This window comes from Nelumbo nucifera, chromosome 3, assembly GCF_055504915.1.
Source record: "Nelumbo nucifera cultivar China Antique chromosome 3, China Antique-T2T, whole genome shotgun sequence".
NCBI lineage: Eukaryota > Viridiplantae > Streptophyta > Magnoliopsida > Proteales > Nelumbonaceae > Nelumbo > Nelumbo nucifera.
In genome coordinates, this window is record NC_142651.1 from 3,701,103 (window position 1) to 3,719,098 (window position 17,996).

General features: G+C 44.7%; 1 protein-coding gene across 6 annotated transcripts; it reads left to right on the top strand.

The window, feature by feature from the left end:
* The first annotated feature begins 10,866 nt into the window (after positions 1–10,866).
* Positions 10,867–17,385, top strand: LOC109114417 (uncharacterized). Of its 6 annotated transcripts, none has more exons than XR_016083473.1 (5): positions 10,869–11,079; positions 11,189–11,262; positions 11,493–11,664; positions 12,764–12,887; positions 14,539–17,385. XR_016083473.1 is itself a non-coding variant. In XM_010252362.3 (2 exons), the coding sequence occupies exons 1-2, from the start codon at positions 12,736–12,738 to the stop codon at positions 16,629–16,631; spliced, it is 231 nt and encodes a 76-aa protein (XP_010250664.1). In that variant the 5' UTR covers positions 11,708–12,735; the 3' UTR covers positions 16,632–17,336. The 6 variants fall into 6 exon arrangements, 1 of the variants encoding a protein (XP_010250664.1); XR_002022472.2 differs by having other exon boundaries at positions 10,872–11,079; positions 11,562–11,664; XR_016083472.1 differs by having other exon boundaries at positions 10,867–11,079; positions 11,189–11,664.
* Positions 17,386–17,996: the final 611 nt, after the last annotated feature.

Below are 17,996 nucleotides of genomic sequence, written 5' to 3' on the forward strand. Positions count from 1 at the left end.
TTATGTACTAACAATATAAATTATGATTTTTCAAATTATTCAAATTAAATGTTATTCAAATAATAAAAATTTAACATTAAAAAATAAAATATTATTTCAATATTTCAATAACTAAATATCTTAAATAATAAAATACTAAAAATAGCTAAATAATTATATAGAAAAGGGAAAATTCCCGATAGGTACCTTGTACTTTAGGCCGAGTGCCAATTTAGTACTTGAACTTTAAAATGCGACAATCTAGTACCCGAACATTCATTTTGCGGCAACGCCAAATTTGGCGTTTTCTGGAGCTGCAGCTTGTTGCTGCCAATAGGGACATGAGGTGGCAGTGACAGGTACATGACATGGCACTGGATAATAGGTACTAGTGTTGAAAATTTTTCTTGGAGAATTGGTACCAAACAAAAAACGTTGTTGTTGCTCCAGGAAATATCCTACCTGACAGCAACATTTCAAAAAAAAAAAAAAGACACCGTTTTCTAAAAAATGGTACTTTCAACCCACACATCAGCAGCACCGTTTTCTCTGTATCTACAGCATCGATGCCAAACATATACATTAGTCGAGTGGTTACGTTTATGACATCGGTTGCTTGGGTATAGTATCATGCCTTTTAAGTATACCCTTTGAAAATCAAGGGTTTATTTTTATTTTTTTATTTTAGTCTCTTTAAAAATCAAGGGTTTTTTATTAATTTTTGGATTAATCACTTATATATACCCACGTGACATAAACAATCCCTCTCTAGATGAAACATTAAGGATCGTTTATAGTTATCATTAATTTTTTTTTTATAAATTTCAATTCTCAATTTTACCCTTCTAATTTGAAAACATTGTTGATCTATTCTTCAAACTTCTAAACCAAATTTTCTTTACTTCTTGCTCTTCTTCTTTCCGCTGCTGCAACCTAAAACTTGCTCACCCCCAACCTCTGTTCGAAGTTCGAACACCAAAGATGATATCTCACCGCCGCTCCTCATCTCTCCCTCTCTCCTCCCACTTCTCCCACCATTTTGCATATTACTTTATCACACTAACTACTCAGTTTGGAAGGAGAGTGTGTAAAACCTTATATTTTGCATTGTTTTGTATGTATTTTTATTGTATATATTTGTATTTGTACTTTTTCTAAATTGAGCCCAATTGTCATGAAAAAAAAGAAAAAAATCACAATGTTTTTAGTTGCTGACAAGCTTGTGAACCTCTTTTAGTTTTTATGCTCTCTTTTACCCTCTTTTTTCTATTCTTTGGGGTCTAGAATGATTCTCCCTGTCCTGTCTTTCTTAAGCGCATGTAAGAGAATAACAAAATTACCCTTTTGTCCTCTTGTTTCTTTCTGCAATTCATTTTATTGCTTTCCAATTCTTTAAATTCCAAGGGGTGTTCGTCTTTTGGATTTTGAGAGGAGGAAATTTGGTCAATGAAATTCATCAAGAAATCCATGTGTACCTGATGAAGGGAAATTTGGCCCGATCTCGCGATCGCCCGACACGTGGCAAAGGCAAGCAGCTCGGGACAGTAGAGCACCCAAAGCGAACATCGGAAGCAAGTCCAAACTCACTACCGAGCCCGAACTCCAGACCGCTGTACTTAGTCCAAGCTCTTCGTTAAGAGTGAGCTCCCTGTCAAAGGTCCGAGCTCCCTAAAACCCGAGCTCCCAAAGTTCGAGCTCAGTACTAGGAGCCCGAGCTCCCTAAGTAAGAACCCGAGCTCCCTAAAATCCGAGCTCCCTACTAGGACACCGAGCTCCCTGTTAAGAGCGAGCTCCCTGTTAAGGGTCCGAGCTCCCTAAGAGAACCCAAGCTCCCTAAGTCCGAACTCCCTACTAGGACCCCGAGCTCCCAATTAAGAGCGAGCTCCCTGTTAAGGGTCCGAGCTCCCCAAGAACCCGAGTTCCCTAAGTCCGAGCTCCCTACTAGGAGCCCGAGCTCCCTGTTAAGACCGAGCTCCCTGTTAAGGGTCCGAGCTCCCCAAGTAAGAACCCGAGTTCCCTAAAAACCGAGTTCCCTAAGTCCGAGCTCCCTACTAGGACCCCGAGCTCCCAGTTAAGAGCGAGCTCCCTACTGAGAACCCGAGCTCCCTGCAAGGAGCACGAACTATACCGGGCCCCAAGCCTCACAAAGCTGATCCGAGCTGGCCCATGGCAGCTCGGAACACTCCAAACCGAACTTAAGGCACCTCGCTCGCCACTCCAACACTTCACTTCCAAAAGCACCAGGCCAGCCTAACGTACCCGACACCAAGGACGTCCGTATCCAAGGGCGACGCACCTGACTGATTTGGGATCTGACACCTGACAGCCGCATTTCAAACGACTTCCTGCCACCGCCACCTGCAATCGTCGTCACTTGCCGCAGAGACGGCTCCGACAAAAGGAGCAGTGGCGGTTCTGTCCGGCCAGAGGAAATGACACCCGAACTGGTAGGAGTTCAGAAGTAATCATGCCTGACCTGACGGAGGCCTGGAAGTGAGTGCGTGAGGTGGTTATAAAAGGCTTCTACCCCCTAGGAACGAGGTATGCTAACTTTCGCGCTATCTGGTTATTCTTGCCTTTGAAGGATTCTAACTTGAGCTTCGGAGCCCTTACGCCGGGTTCTCCCCGGAGCTTCTCTTCTCCTTCCGTTTCAAGTCCCCGTTACTCAGTTCAGAGGCAAGATCATCGACAACTAAGACCGGCCAGATTGTGCATCATCAATTGGCCTACGGAGCGGCCTACGGAGCAAGGCGAAGAACGAGCCTCGCCAACAGAAGAGACAGTCGCGATCCCGACCTCACCTACGGACCCAGCTCGCGCACTCCAGATTGGTGCTTCTGTCAAGGAACCCCTACGGACCGAACTGGTAAGTTTTTTACTCCAAAATTTAGATATTTTTGCATGGTCCGCGGCTGATATGCCCGGTATTGACCCTAGTCTTATAACTCACAAACTTAACATTGACCCTTTAGTCAGACCCGTTAGACAGAAGAAACGAAACTTAGCCCCGGAGCGCTGGAAAGCGATCGACGAGGAAGTCGAAAAGCTCCTCGCGGCAGACTTCATAAGGGAAGTCCATTACCCGAGCTGGGTGGCCAACCCTGTGCTGGTGAAAAAGGCGAACGACAAGTGGCGCATGTGCGTCGACTACACCGACCTGAACCGAGCTTGCCCGAAAGACTGCTTCCCCCTTCCTAGGATCGACCGCCAAGTGGATGCGACCTCGGGACATGAATTGCTAAGCTTCCTGGATGCCTACTCAGGCTACAACCAAATCCGGATGGACCAGTCCGACGAGGAAAAAACCAGCTTCATAACCGAGTTCGGTCTATACTGTTACAAGGTCATGCCCTTCGGGTTAAAAAACGCTGGCGCGACCTTCCAAAGACTTGTAAATAGGCTGTTTCGGCCCCTGATCGGCACAAAGATAGAGTGCTATGGTCGTCAAAACACAGTTTTTGCAAGAATTAATACAAGACTTAGATTCTGTCTTCCAAATCCTGCGTCAGTATAACATGAAATTAAACCCCAACAAATGTGTCTTTGGTGTCACCTCGGGCAAGTTCCCGGGCTACGTTGTCAATCGACGTGGCATCGAGGCCAACCCAGACAAAATACAAGCCATCCTAGATATGAGACCACCTCGGAAAATAAAAGAAGTCCAAAGGCTAAACGGCCGCATAGCCGCCCTAAGCCGCTTCATGTCCAAGTCGGCAGATCACTGCCTACCCTTCTTCAAAGCAATCAAAGGCAAAGGGTTCGAATGGACCCAAGACTGTCAGCTCGCGTTTGACGAGCTAAAAGGCTACCTCGCCAATGTGCCAACCTTAGCTCGGCCCGAGGAAGGCGAAGTCTTAGAGCTGTACCTCTCGGCTAGCGACGAGGTGGTCAGTTCGGTACTAGTAAAGGAGGCAGACCGGGTCCAACGACCCATATATTATGTTAGTAAAATCTTGTAGGGAGCAAAGACAAGGTACCCGCAGATAGAAAAGCTAGCATATGCCCTGGTGGTAGCAGGACAGAAACTCCGCCCGTACTTCCAGGCCCACACCGTCATCGTCCTGACCGACAAACCTCTGAGACAAGTTTTACTCAAACCCGAGGTTTCCGGCCGGCTGACGAAGTGGTCCATCGAACTCAGCGAGTACGATCTCCAGTACAAGCCAAGAACTGCCATCAAGGCCCAAGCCTTGGCAGATTTTATCGCAGAGTGCACGTTCAACCCCGAAGCCCCTGAGATGGTCGAGCCTGAGGTCCCCAGGTCGGGCGAACTCGGAGCTCCCAAGCCAAACGAGTCCGAACCCCGTGAAGTAGCAGCCAGCGTGGCTTCCCTCCTGGTTAGACCAAGCGCGAAATGGGATGAGGAGCCCTGGATCCTTCACGTAGATGGCTCCTCGAACCAACAAGGCAGCGGGGCTGGAATAGTGCTATGCGGCCCGGGCGGAACAAAACTGGAATACGCACTACGCTTTGAGTTCGCGGCATCCAACAACGAGGCGGAGTACGAGGCACTGATAGCCGGGCTAAACCTAGTGCGCAAGGTCGGAGCAAAGCACATGGTTATCTGCAGTGATTCCTAGCTCGTGGTCAACCAAGTTACAGGCAAGTACGAAGCACGCGAACTCACTATGATTGCGTACTTAGCAAAAGTAAAGGAAACTCTACTCAACTTCCAATCACACTTCATCAAGCAAATCCCGAGGTCAGAGAACGCTGAGGCCGACGCCCTGTCCCGACTGGCTAGCACGAGCCACAACGCCAGGAGAACCGTGTACGTAGAGGACTTGCCTCGGCCCAGCATTCTCGGTGGGGCAGAAGAGGTCGCTCCCGTCACCGAAGCAGAGCCGAGTTGGATCGACCCACTCGCGAGCTTCCTGTTAGACGGAACCCTCCCCGCGGACCGCAACACAGCCAAAAGGGTGCAGCGCCAGGCAGCCAAATACGTCATGATAGACGAACGGTTGTACCAACGATCCTACACGCTCCCCTATCTGTGATGCTTGCGCCCAGCCGAAGCCGAGCTGGTACTCCGCGACATCCATGAAGGCTTGTGCGGCGAACACCTGGGGGGCAGAGCCCTTGCCCAAAAGGCACTTTGACACGGATACTACTGGCCAACGTTGAAGACAGAGGCAATCGAGCTCGTCAGAAAATGCGACAAGTGTCAGAAGCATGCCAGCATCCACCATCAGCCCGCTGCCGACCTCAAATACCTCACCAGTCCATGGCCCTTCGCCCAATGGGGCATCGACCTCCTGGGGCCATTCCCACCAGCGACAGGCGGGAGAAAATTCCTAGTGGTGGCAGTAGATTATTTCACAAAGTGGATAGAAGCCGAACCCCTGGCAATAGTTACAGCCCGAAACAGACAAAACTTCTTTTGGAAGAACATCGTATGTCGCTTCGGGCTACCTCGGGTATTGATCTTCGACAACGGAAAACAGTTTGAAGATATCAAGTTCCAAGAATGGTGCCGAAGTATGGGAATTAGTCAGAACTTCACATCGGTCGCACACCCGCAGGCAAATGGCCAAACAGAAGTAATGAACAGAGCCATCCTCCGCGGACTGAAAGCGCGATTGGACCGAGCCAAAGGTTTGTGGGCAGACGAACTACCAAGTGTTTTATGAGCACACCGAACCATGGAAAAGACCGCCACGGGTGAGACCCCCTTTAACCTCACCTATGGCACCGAAGTAGTGATCCCGGCGGAAATCGAAGTGCCTACGTTGCGACTAGAAGCGTACGACGAACGGACAAACGAGGGCGAGTTACGCACCAACCTCGACCTACTGGACGAAGTGAGAGACCTCGCGCACATCCAAAGCAGAGCCGAGCTGGATCGACCCACTCGCGAGCTTCCTGTTAGACGGAACCCTAGAAGGGAAACAAGTACCCCGAGCATGGAACGTTGTCAACTTGAGAAGGTATTATCTATAGGCCACCAAGGCAAGTACGCCGAAGTCATTTCATAAAACGAACTGAAGGACCGAAATGGTCAGTTCGGCCAAAAATATAGCTCGAAGACACTAGTACATGAACAAAAAGACATTTCATTTCAAAACAGATGTGTACAAAAAAAAAAGGGGGTGTACATTCATAAGCCCGGGGCTACTTCATCGTTATCAGAAGCCTCTTCGACAACGCCCGAAGGACCTGCCTCCCCCTCAGAGTCTGGTTCGGCATCCGCAGCATTAGCCATCTCCGGAGTGATGCACGAAGTGGATATGGCGCTGGTATCAAGGTCGGGGTACGTATTCCGGATCATCCACCGACTTAGCTTGAAACCCCTCCTGTAGGAGTCTACCATCAGGTCATCGAAATCCGGCGAAGCAATGTAATCGCTGATAGCCTTCTTCTTCGCGTCTTCGATGCCTTGAGAGAAGATCTGAGTCCTTTCCCTGATATCCTCCTGAAGATACTCGACCTGGTGCTCCAGGTCCAGCTTCATTTCCGCCATACGTTGCACCACCACTCCCATGGCCTCGGCATCCCTCTGAGACCTCGCCTGCCTAGACCGCGCACGGCGAGCAGCAGCATCAGCAGCACGAGCGTTCTCCTCGGCAGCTCGCGCCTGCCCCGAGCATTTCTCCACCTGGTTCGCCAAGGCGTGAATGGAGGAGTTCACCTATCAAAGGAAAACGGGATCAGAGAAACGAATAAAAGAATAAAAGCCGAGCTCTAAAGAAAGGATCACTTACCACCATGGCATGAGTAACGGCACGGCAGGCCACTTGGTGCAGAGGGAGCTCGGTCTACGCCGCAACTTCCTCGGGAAACATCGCCTCCTTACTCCGTTGAAGAGCTTGAACAGGCGACAGCACGCTCCTGAAGTCCCCCGGGGCCTCCGAGCCCGACGGCCCAGCTCGCATATGAGTGGACTCGAAATAGACGGGAGCCCCCGTGTGTGTGGTTTCGGCATAAGGAGCCCCCACCGGCCCCTGCATAGGAGGAACCATCTCGGGCTCCTCTGCTGGATAATCCGGCACCTCGGGCTCCGCAGCTCGGGATGGCTCGGCGCGAGCTCGCTTGGCCACCCGCTTTCTCCTCTTCATGCCCTCGAACAAGTGCCCACCTTGGGTCCCTCGAGAATCCATTGTACCTGCGAAAAGGAGTTCGGCATCAGTAAGACGCAAAAGAAGAGCAAGACAAGATCACTAGGGAAAGAACCTACCCGAACTCAGGCCCGCAGCAATAAGCTTGGCCTCCGTCAGATACCATTGGCAATCCAGCCGGAGGCCCTTCGCCGTCTCCTCATCAAGTGTGATGCCGGAATCAGGAGCGGCCACCCCCCAGCCGGTCTGAAACGGCCACCCCATCGCACTTCGCACCCCGAAATAGTCCCGCTTCCACACCGGGACCTTATTGGGGAGTTCGTGTAAGAGCTTGAAGCCTGGGCGAGGGGACAGGTAGTATGCCCGCCTACGCCCAGGAAGGGGACCCACTTGCTTTTTCAGCATTAAGATAGAAGAAAAAATCTCCAGATCCAGAGGGAAGTTCTCGTCGCAAAATAAAGAGATCGTTCCCACTAAGTTCCTAATAGAGTTCGGGTGAAGCTGGCCAACTGTCACACCGAAGTGGTTTAGGACCTCGACAAGAAGAGGGTGGAAGGGCAGTCGCAGCCCCGCGGCGAGCTGTTCTCGGAAAATCACCATCTCATCAGGACCGTGTTCCCAAGGAAAGCTGCCTGTAGGGATAAAGTACCCGTACTCACTGGGCAAGTTGTAGTAGTCTACGAGGGTTTGAAATTCCTCAAGCGTCATAGTCGAAGGGCCGAACTGATCTACAACCCGGCCACGACGGGAGGTGGATGCTGACCTACCCGAAGCACCTCGGGTGGTAGGCCCGACCCCTTCCTCAAGACCTACATCGGGCTCACTTGAACTACCGTGGGACGCAAACTGGTTCGTAGAACCCACATCAGACCCGCTTGAACAGTCTGAACCCTCCAAACCAGACATCGTGAAACGGAACGGGATTCCAAAAACACTCACCCGGGAAGAAGACTGAAGCAGACCGCGAGAACTCGAACAAGCAAGAAAACCTGGGACGCGAGCTGAAAAGCCTGGACGCGAGCTGAAACTTAAGGCGCGAGCTCAAGATGTACAACAGTAGCAAGGACGCCCCCCCCCCCCGCACTATTTATATCCACAACGTACGGAAAGCGATGACCCAGATCGAAGCCAATCCAACGGCCCACAGCCGCACGTCTTCCAAGACCAATCAGCGCACGCCTTTCCGAAACTGACGGAACGTCGCGCACGTCTTGTCAGAGGACAGGTGTCGGCACGCGTCTTCCCGAAACTGACGGGGTAACTGCGCACGTCTCCTCGCAATAAAAGCGTCTACAGCGCAACTCCCGAACAACTGCCGTCACGACTCCCAAAAACGCGCCCTTTTTTGAAAATCAAATTAGAGCAAGCGCGCTCAGCACGAACCAAAACCCTCATGCTACCTTGCAAACTCCCCGCGCCAAGACGGGACCGTTGTCGCAGGGAGTGGGGGGCAATTGATGAAGGGAAATTTGGCCCGACCTTGCGATCGCCCGACACGTGGCAAAGGCAAGCAGCTCGGGACAGTAGAGCACCCAAAGCGAACATCGGAAGCAAGTCCAAACTCACTACCGAGCCCGAACTCCAGACTGCTATAGTTAGTCCAAGCTCCTCGTTAAGAGCGAGCTCCCTGTCAAAGGTCCGAGCTCAGTACTAGGAGCCCGAGCTCCCTAAGTAAGAACCCGAGCTCCCTACTAGGAGCCCGAGCTCCCTGTTAAGAGCGAGCTCCCTGTTAAGGGTCCGAGCTCCCTAAGAGAACCCAAGCTCCCTAAGTCCGAACTCCCTACTAGGATCCCGAGCTCCCAATTAAGAGCGAGCTCCCTGTTAAGGGTCCGAGCTCCCCAAGAACCCGAGTTCCCTAAGTCCGAGCTCCCTACTAGGAGCCCGAGCTCCCTGTTAAGACCGAGCTCCCCAAGTAAGAACCCGAGTTCCCTAAGTCCGAGCTCCCTAGTAGGACCCCGAGCTCCTAGTTAAGAGCGAACTCCCTACTGAGAACCCGAGCTCCCTGCAAGGAGCACGAACTATATTGGGCCCCAAGCCTCACAAAGCTGATCCGAGCTGGCCCATGGCAGCTCGGAACACTCCAAACCGAACTCAAGGCACCTCGCTCGCCACTCCAACACTTCACTTCCAAAAGCACCAGGCCAGCCTAACGTACCCGACACCAAGGACGTCCGTATCCAAGGGCGACGCACCTGACTGATTTGGGATCTGACGCCTGACAGCCGCATTTCAAACGACTTCCTGCCACCGCCACCTGCAATCGTCGTCACTTGCCGCAGAGACGGCTCCGACAAAAGGAACAGTGGCGGTTCTGTCCGGTCAGAGGAAATGACACCCGAACTGGCAGGAGTTCAGAAGTAATCATGCTCGACCTGACGGAGGCCTGGAAGTGAGTGCGCGAGGTGGTTATAAAAGGCTTCTACCCCCCAGGAACAAGGTATGCTAACTTTCGCGCTATCTGGTTATTCTTGCCTTTGAAGGATTCTAACTTGAGCTTCGGAGCCTTTACGCCGGGTTCTCCCCGGAGCTTCTCTTCTCCTTCCGTTTCAGGTCCCCGTTACTCAGTTCAGAGGCAAGATCATCGACAGTTAAGACCGGCCAGATTGTGCATCATCAGTACCCATCTCTCAGGTGGATAAATAACATTCCCACCTTACAAAAAGTTGCCAACACTTGGAAAGGACAAAAATGTCCATTTTAATAATAAATTTTTATGGCTAAAATGGTCTTTATCTTATTTACCTAGAAAATAAAAGAAAGTGATATCAAACCAGAGAACACTACTATATCTTTGCACCGCTATTAGAGCCCAAAGATTAAGTGGGTCTTTACTCCTTTTGATTAGATTTATCAACGCCTGCAACTTCTTTCTCTCTTTTAGGTTTGAGAAAATCTAATGGAATGAGGTTTGCAAACGAGCTCAACAGCATACATGAGTCGTTTTATAGACCAGTCTTCTTCATTTGAAAATATAAAATAAATACCTACAGAATAAAAATCTTAAATTTTAAATTAATTAACAAATTAGACGCTTATTAAAGTATTGTTTGTGATTCGGAAACGAAAGCCCCGTTTGGCATCATCCTGTGGGAGTGTTCCTCGCGTTCCCGACGTTCCCGCAGAACAGGAACACATTTGGCATGACATTTTTGATCGTTCCATGTTCTTTTGGAGTGGGAATGGTGCGTTTCCAGCTCGTTTTTTTGGGGTGACGCCCTATAGACCCTAGTCACTCCGCAAGAACGAGAAATGGGAACATGCGGTTCCCCGTCATTGTTAAAAAACAAACACGTGTTCCCATAACATCATTGTTAAATAACAAACACGTGTATAGGTTCTTCACGTCTTGAGTGGGGTTGCAATGGTAATTTTGCAATTTTTTAGTCATAAGTAGGGGTGTCCACGGTTTGGTTAATTGAACCATGGCCTTTTTTGGTAAATCGAACCGGTGGTTTCGGTTTTTTCATTTCTCCAAATCAAAACTGAATTGGTACCACCGGTTAATCGGTCTGCTAATTTCGGGTTTTGATCGATTCGGTTCTTCGATTTTTTATTTTTGTAATATATATTATATAAATATATATATAATATTATAAATATTTTAAAAATATATAATATATTTATAAATAGATCATTATAAATATAATATAAGTATATATTTATATATAATATATAGAAAATAGGTGACATATATTAAAAATATATATATAATATACATATAAATATATATACTGGTCGGTTCAGTTAACCGCCGGTTTTTTTGTAGGTAACTGAAAACCAAACCGATCCTTCGATTTTTTAAAAATTCCTAACCGGAATCAAATTAATCGCATTTTGTCGTTCAATTTTCTCGGTTCAATTCGATTTTTTGATTTTTCCTGGACACCCCGTAGCCATAAGGGTGGAGCTTAGTGGGGTTCTTCTTCCTACCGCCGACACACTTTCAAGCCTTTGCAAAGCTTCGACCAGGCTGCAATCGTTTGATCGGTCGCGTCTTTCAGCCGATTTTCTTGCAATCAATCTTCACCTTCTTTCCGTCGCACAGGTAACTCCTTGCTTAGTTCATTTCTTAGTGTTTTTTCCCTTGTTTATTTTTTATTTTTATTATCTCTGTTTGACACGCAATTTGCTTGCTTATTGTAAAAATGTATTAGGTTTGAACTTCCTCTTCAGATTTGCTTGCTTTTGATATTCATTATCTCTGTTTCTCCTTCTTTCTGTCGCACAAGTAAGAGCCTTCACTCCTTGCTTGTTTTTTATTTTCATCATCTTAAGATTAATAGCGTATCCAAACGCTGTTTCTGTTTCTTTAGAATAGAAACTTGCTCCCAAGGCTGTGCTTGTTTGCCATACAAATACAAAACTGATACATTTATGTACTCCAATTCATGCTTGTAGGCGTTTGTTTGCATTACATTTCTGCATTATAAAATGGTGGGAAATTGTATTTTCTGACAGCTTTATTTCAAGAAATTGAGACATTTCTGCATTGATTTTTTTTGATACAAACATTTGCTTTCTTCGAAGAGAGAGTAGGCGAGCTTCGTAGATGCATCGATCGTCCACGAGAGGTGGTCACCGTCATTGTTAAACCCTATTTTTGTCCGAGTGCCTTTCCTTTTGCACCCAGGTACACCTCAGATCTTGCATTATCTTCTACTTTCAATGTTTCAGGTAAACCCTATTTGTAGATTTGAAAGCATATCCACTTTTTTTTCGTTGGTTTTTTTTGAAAGCATATCCACTGCTTTAAACGTTTCAGGTAAACCCCATTTGCATATCTAAAAGCATATCCCTATTTGTAGAGCATTTACGCTATGTTTGATTTGAAGGAAAAGATAGGAAAAACATATCCCATTTTGTAGAGCATTTGTAGAGCATCCACGCTATGTTTGTATATGTTTCCCTACCTTTCCCTTCCTTTTCTTACTTTTTCCTTCAACCAAACACAGTCTTAATATTTGCTTTGATAGGTTCTTTCAAATGCCAACGAAAATAATATAGGTGTTTAAACAACAACAATACAAATGGGATTAGAAATGTTAACCCAATTTGCATTCGTGAACCTGGGAGCCTTTTTGCACTGTACTGCGTTTGTATCATAAACAAACGCAGCCTAAGGAACAATTGTCAAACATAGTGTTATTCTCCATTAACCAGAAATTCCATTCCTATTCCTGTTCTAGATTAGGAACAGGAATAGGAACAATGCAAAACGGGGCCGAAGTATCCAGACTTATTGGCTGCAGTTGTTCAAGAGTAGGGACTAGGGACATGTTTTGAAAATTCTTAAAACTATAGGATATTTAATGGGTTCAATTATAATATGAAAAAGATATCATATCTGAAAATATTTTCATGGGTGGGTTTTGATCGGTCTACTAATCCCTTTTTATTTTGGGGTTCATCGGATACGCTACGGGCGATAACCCGTCCCCCGTACGGCCATACCCAGAGAACTTACCCACTGATGACTGAACCAATCAGGTACTGCCAAGTGCCAAACCGTCTCTGCTTCTGCGTTTTTGAGCAAAACACCTTAAGCCTACTTCTATTCTAACGAGTCGGGATCTCCTGCCCACGAAAACTTTGCATAGTTTTCCCAATTCGCGGGGGTAGTGTATTGTGGGCAGGGGGTGTTAGGGGAATCGGAGATTTGACCCAAAAACAGAGAGACAGGGTTTTAGGTCTAACATCATCAATGGGCTTGACGAACTTCATCCTGACAGTCGCGGGAGTCAGCGCTGTTGTTCTTCTGCTTAGGAGCGACGTCAAACAATCTGCTGCGATTTTCAGACGCAATGTTCGTCAGATTCGCCAGTGGCTCGAAGAAGAATCCGCCTCTGCTTCTAAGTAAGTCCATTCACTGTGCTTGCTACTTCCATTTGTTTGATTTTTCTTTGTCTTAAATCTTTTCTTTTTGAACCCCCTATTTTTTGCTGCAAAACCTGAAGTTCTAATCTTATTTGTTAAAGCGTTACATCACCAACCATGGAATGGAATTAAACTTCATTTGATTTTAATTGTATGGTATCTGTTGGAATGTAAATTTATGCTTTAGGAAATTCAGAAAATCAATACAGAGATCCTACGAATTGTCGTATTTTCTTGTTTCTTGTATATTGAGAATAATATTATTGCATGAGAGATTGGCGGCTGAGGAGGAATCTAATTAACCGAATTTATTTGGAATTAGGAACTACTCTATTTTTCGTAAAATACAAAATTATTGCATTAAAGATAAAGTATCAGAAGGTCTACAACCAGTCGGCATAATCGAGAACAACCAGTCCGGGATGGTATAAATCCATTCCCCTAACGGACCAGCCCTGCTAGCTATGAAATGAGCCACTGAATTCTCTTCTCGACTTACATGATTCCAGTAAACAAGATCAAATGTCAATAAACGCTGCAGAGGGGTTGTCTTTCGGATAATTCACTAACACTAAACAGTCACAGTTGACCTTAACAGAAGACCAGCCCAACACCTTCGGCATTATAATGCCTTAAAAAAAAAAAAAAAGAAAAAAACACGAGTCTACCATCATACTTCACAAGTAAAATACCACAACCAGCATAGCTCATACGAACAAAGCTACCATCGGTCCAAATGTTGACAAAATGAGCATGAGGAGCACCGGGACCTGAGACAAGATTTCTATTGGGCATTCTTATGTTTATTTGCATCTGCAGCATCACCTGTAATTGAGTTGTTTCCTGAACAATCGTGTAGGAACTTTTCATAATAAGCCCTTCACCAACTAATTATGCTTAGACTACATTTTTTTGGTAATCAGATTACATTTTTTTTATTGGCATGATATACAGCACCATTATTTAAACTACTGCCTTTTAACATAAGCTCTAGTGCTATTCTTTATTGTGGTTTTCAATATTGGTCCGCCTCTCAGCTCGGATACTGGCAAGAGATTATATACGAGTCCCAGTATGGTGCCAGACAGTTTCCATTTGAGGAAAATAATTATAGTACTATTAAAGAATATGCAAATATTATCAAAGGACAGTTTCCATATATACTATACTGACTATCGAGGTTGATCTATTACTGTTAATTTCTATATACATCAGTATGCAGTTCTATTTCAATTTCTTTTTTAATTCCAAAATTTGTTTCAGTCCAGGTTCACCTGCTACCTAATAGTGCATCCTTGAAAAAATTTTCTGAGACCTTTCTAGTGTTGCCTTGCGTCTAACCATTTTCAGTACATTATCCGACCATTCCAGTTGGATATATATGCAGAGTACCCTTTCACATTTAATCTCAGACAGTTCATTTATGTAAGCTCAAGTTTGCACATGATGAGTTAACCATATTTAGTACATTATCTGTTGATTCTGTCCATTTTAGTTGGATATATCCAAAATACCCTTTAGAGTTCAATCTCAAATGGTTCTTTCATGTGTACTCATGTTTGCACATAACGAGTTAATTGATGTCCTGGGATTGGTAAACTGAGATGGTTGATGGTTCATTCATGTGCAGGCAAGCTCACTGATGGCACCAGTTGGAAGTGAATTTATTCAGATTGAAAGATGTAGGAGTAGGGAAGGCTGAAGGGGATGTGACTTGAATTGTGAGGCATGCAGAGCATATCCACTGATGGAGGACATGGAACTATAGGGGTGCAAGTAGGATGGTTTGGGTAACTTTTGATCCAATTTAAATCCTACCCCTATAACCATGGTTCAAAGTATCGATACGCCTCTCCGTATCGGCACTTAGATACACACGGAAAAGGTTTTTTTTCAAATTTTGGTTTTTGGGGAGTTAAAAAAGGGTGGGGTCCCGAAACACCTGTTTTACCCAAAAGATACGATACGCCTGATATGGGGCGTATCGTATCGATTTTTTGAACATTGCCTATAACTAAAATATCCACTCAAAACAGAGCCTGATACAAACTACTCAGTTAAGATGACCACAGTAGAATTCAGCACATATTTTCTCAGGCTTGAAAATTGATGCTCAAACTACCAAAGCAACTGCTGTATCTATGTTTTTTCAAGTTTGCATGGTTGCCAGGCTTAGGTCTGATCATCTCAAATTAGGTGAGGTTTGTGGACACCTGAACCGAGGTCTGCCTTTCCCAAGGTCATATACCCTTTCCTGTCTAATGTCTGAAACATCCATCAGATTGGCTGGGTTAAAAAGGATTTGTCTCAAATCTGGATCATGTTGAAGGCTTAGATGTATTGAGTACCATGCAATAATAGCAATAATATATAATAGGATAAGGGTTAATGATCCATTATGCAGTATCTAGAGAAATCTCTGTATTGTCAATAAGTTTTACAAAGTTTTCCAATCCCAAGGGTTATGCATGGCTTAAACAGTTTGTAAATTTTATGCATTAGAGGGAAGAAATAAACACATAGAAGAGAAAGATCTAGAATCTTGTGAAACCTTGGGGACATTGACCATCGGATGTCTATTTCATAGGTTCAGAAGTCAGGGAGAAAAGATTCTTGTGAGATAGAGCATTAGGCTCATTAGGGCTATTAAATTATATGCAGGTTGCAGTTTATGTGGCAATATGGCAATGACATGTATGTAGTTGTCCAACTCTTCAACCATCTGTTTGAAACTTGGGTTATTTTCTTGGTTGTTAGCCCAACAACCATAGATTTTTCCATACTGATAAGCTACACTTTCTTGTAGTTGTCAATTTGATCTGAGGTAGTTGTGGATGACATATAGTTGGAAACTTGGAAACTATATGGGTTTTAGTTTTTCACAGAACTTAATGAATTAATATTTTTCTATTAAAAAAGGATTCATTGTCATCCAAGCCTTCAACTATATGGGGTTGACTACATGAAGCCTGTTTTGCCAATCCGTTCTGTTTAATGCAGATTATTGGCGCTTAAGTCATTTCTCACTACTTCTACCCATGTCCTTTCTGGTCTTCCCATAGCCCTTCTAGGCCCTTCAAATTGCAACTAATCACTTCTTACAGGTGCTTTGGATAGTCTTCTATGCACGTGACCAAACAATCTTAGTCTACTTTCGCTCATTTTATCACCTATTGGAGCTGCTCTTATGTTCCTTTAAATGGCTTAATTTCCGATTCTATCCTTTCTAGTTTTTCCACTCATCCATCTCAGCATGCACATTTCTGCCGCCTTCATTTTTTGGACATGTTGCTTCTGACTATAAAAGATGATTAATATTTTAATATTATTCCTGACCCTCTTCACTTTAGATTGCATACATATTCCAGATAGGCAGGGGATGACAGCTTCATGTCCTTTCTTCCACGATGCAAATTTTCATCTTTCAAGAAGTGGCCGATTTACTTACTCTTTTTCCTGCATTTTGTTTAAAATGGGTGCTCTCTGCATGGCATTTAGCTTTTGCACTCTCAAGGGGCAAAGTGGACAAATAATTCGTTTGTTATTTTGATTTTTTGATAATTGATATTACTTCTATTTTGTCTTGTTTCTTTATGAGCTTGCCCTAACAGCATTTATTTACCCTATTGTAAACATCTTTTCAGGGCTTCAGAAAAGTCAAAACCTAGGGAACTGGAATCCCAGGTTCCCCATAAAGATATCTCCAAGGAGGAGAAACAATGATCTTTCAATGGAGGATAGGGTTTATTATAAATAATTGCCCAAGTTTGAAGCTTCACCATCCAATTCTTTTGTGGGTATTCTTGTTTAAATTGTTATCTTTGAACTTGTTTCTAGACCCATTTTCTAATCTACCGAGTTCGATGGAAAATGAAATAAATAGAAAGATAAGGGGAAAAGTTGAAATGGGAAAGGGGCACCATGTACCAGGTCAATTTTAATAGTTTTCCTACTAATCGATTTTCATAATCAAGCTAGGCTTCACTTCATCCTGCTCGTTTTTGGCTACTCTTTTTATGGAGCAGAGGTGCATATCATTACAGTCGTCTACCAGGTCTCACATTAGGCCCTGGTGATCTCCTCGGTATGACTTAAATAAATGTATGATGAGTCTGAACGCTCAATGTTCTGTCCAGGTGAAGTGCCATACTTTCATCCTATCCATAATACTCTCCTAGTCTCATCCATTCCATGGAGCCAGAACTGGGTTGCATGGCAAAGTGAAAGCATAGTTGTCTGTCATGAGACAAGCGAAGGCATTTTGATGGTGTATGGTAATCACGATACATTTCACTGCTTTATCAAGTGATGTTATGGTATATTTCGAGCTTGTGCTTGGTGGGTGGTGGCAATGGCTATTTCGTCACCCAGCGTATCACCATTCTTTAGGTATTGGAATTCAATAAGAATCTATTTTGTAATTTCTCCCATTAACAGTCAATGTGAATGCCCTTGGCTCCAATCATGGTTCAAAGTATCGGTATGTCTCTACGCCTGTGTATCGGTATTTAGATACACACGGAAAAAGGATTTTTTTAGTTTTTTTTTTCAAATTTTGATTTTTAGGGAATTAAAAAAAGGTGGATTTGCAGGTGTTTCGGGACCCAAAAGATATGAAAGAATACGTCTGATATGATGCATATCTTATCGATTTTTTGAACCTTGTCTCCAATACCGATATTTTTTTAAAACCATATAGTTGACATGAATCAATCAAATATGGATGCTGCATATGATAAATTGATAAATTTTAAGTATGCAATTTTCTCCCTTGGATGCCTCGCAAACTTGCTACACCATATATTAGAAACATTTGAATGAATCAAAGTGGGTTCCCTACTGTCCATACATGCAGAATATTTCTGATTATATATATGGTATAAAAAGGGAAGAAAACTGTATGCTTAGCATCTTTCTTGCCCCATTCTCCATTGTTGGAAATGCCTTTTAAGCTCAACATTGTTATTTGCTTTGTTATCTTGTTTGGCAAGGTCGGTAGCATCTGTATAACCTTGAAAATAGATGTCTAAAGGTGTTGGATTTCACATCTAAAATAAATATTCTAGAGAATCTCTTCCAAGACAACTC

Excerpts from the sequence above, each read along its gene's own strand:
- LOC109114417 (XM_010252362.3), top strand. The coding sequence starts at position 12,736 with ATGGGCTTGACGAACTTCATCCTGACAGTCGCGGGAGTCAGCGCTGTT. Across the intron at positions 12,888-16,552 it reads GAATCCGCCTCTGCTTCTAA|GGCTTCAGAAAAGTCAAAAC; the intron begins GTAAGTCCATTC and ends ACATCTTTTCAG.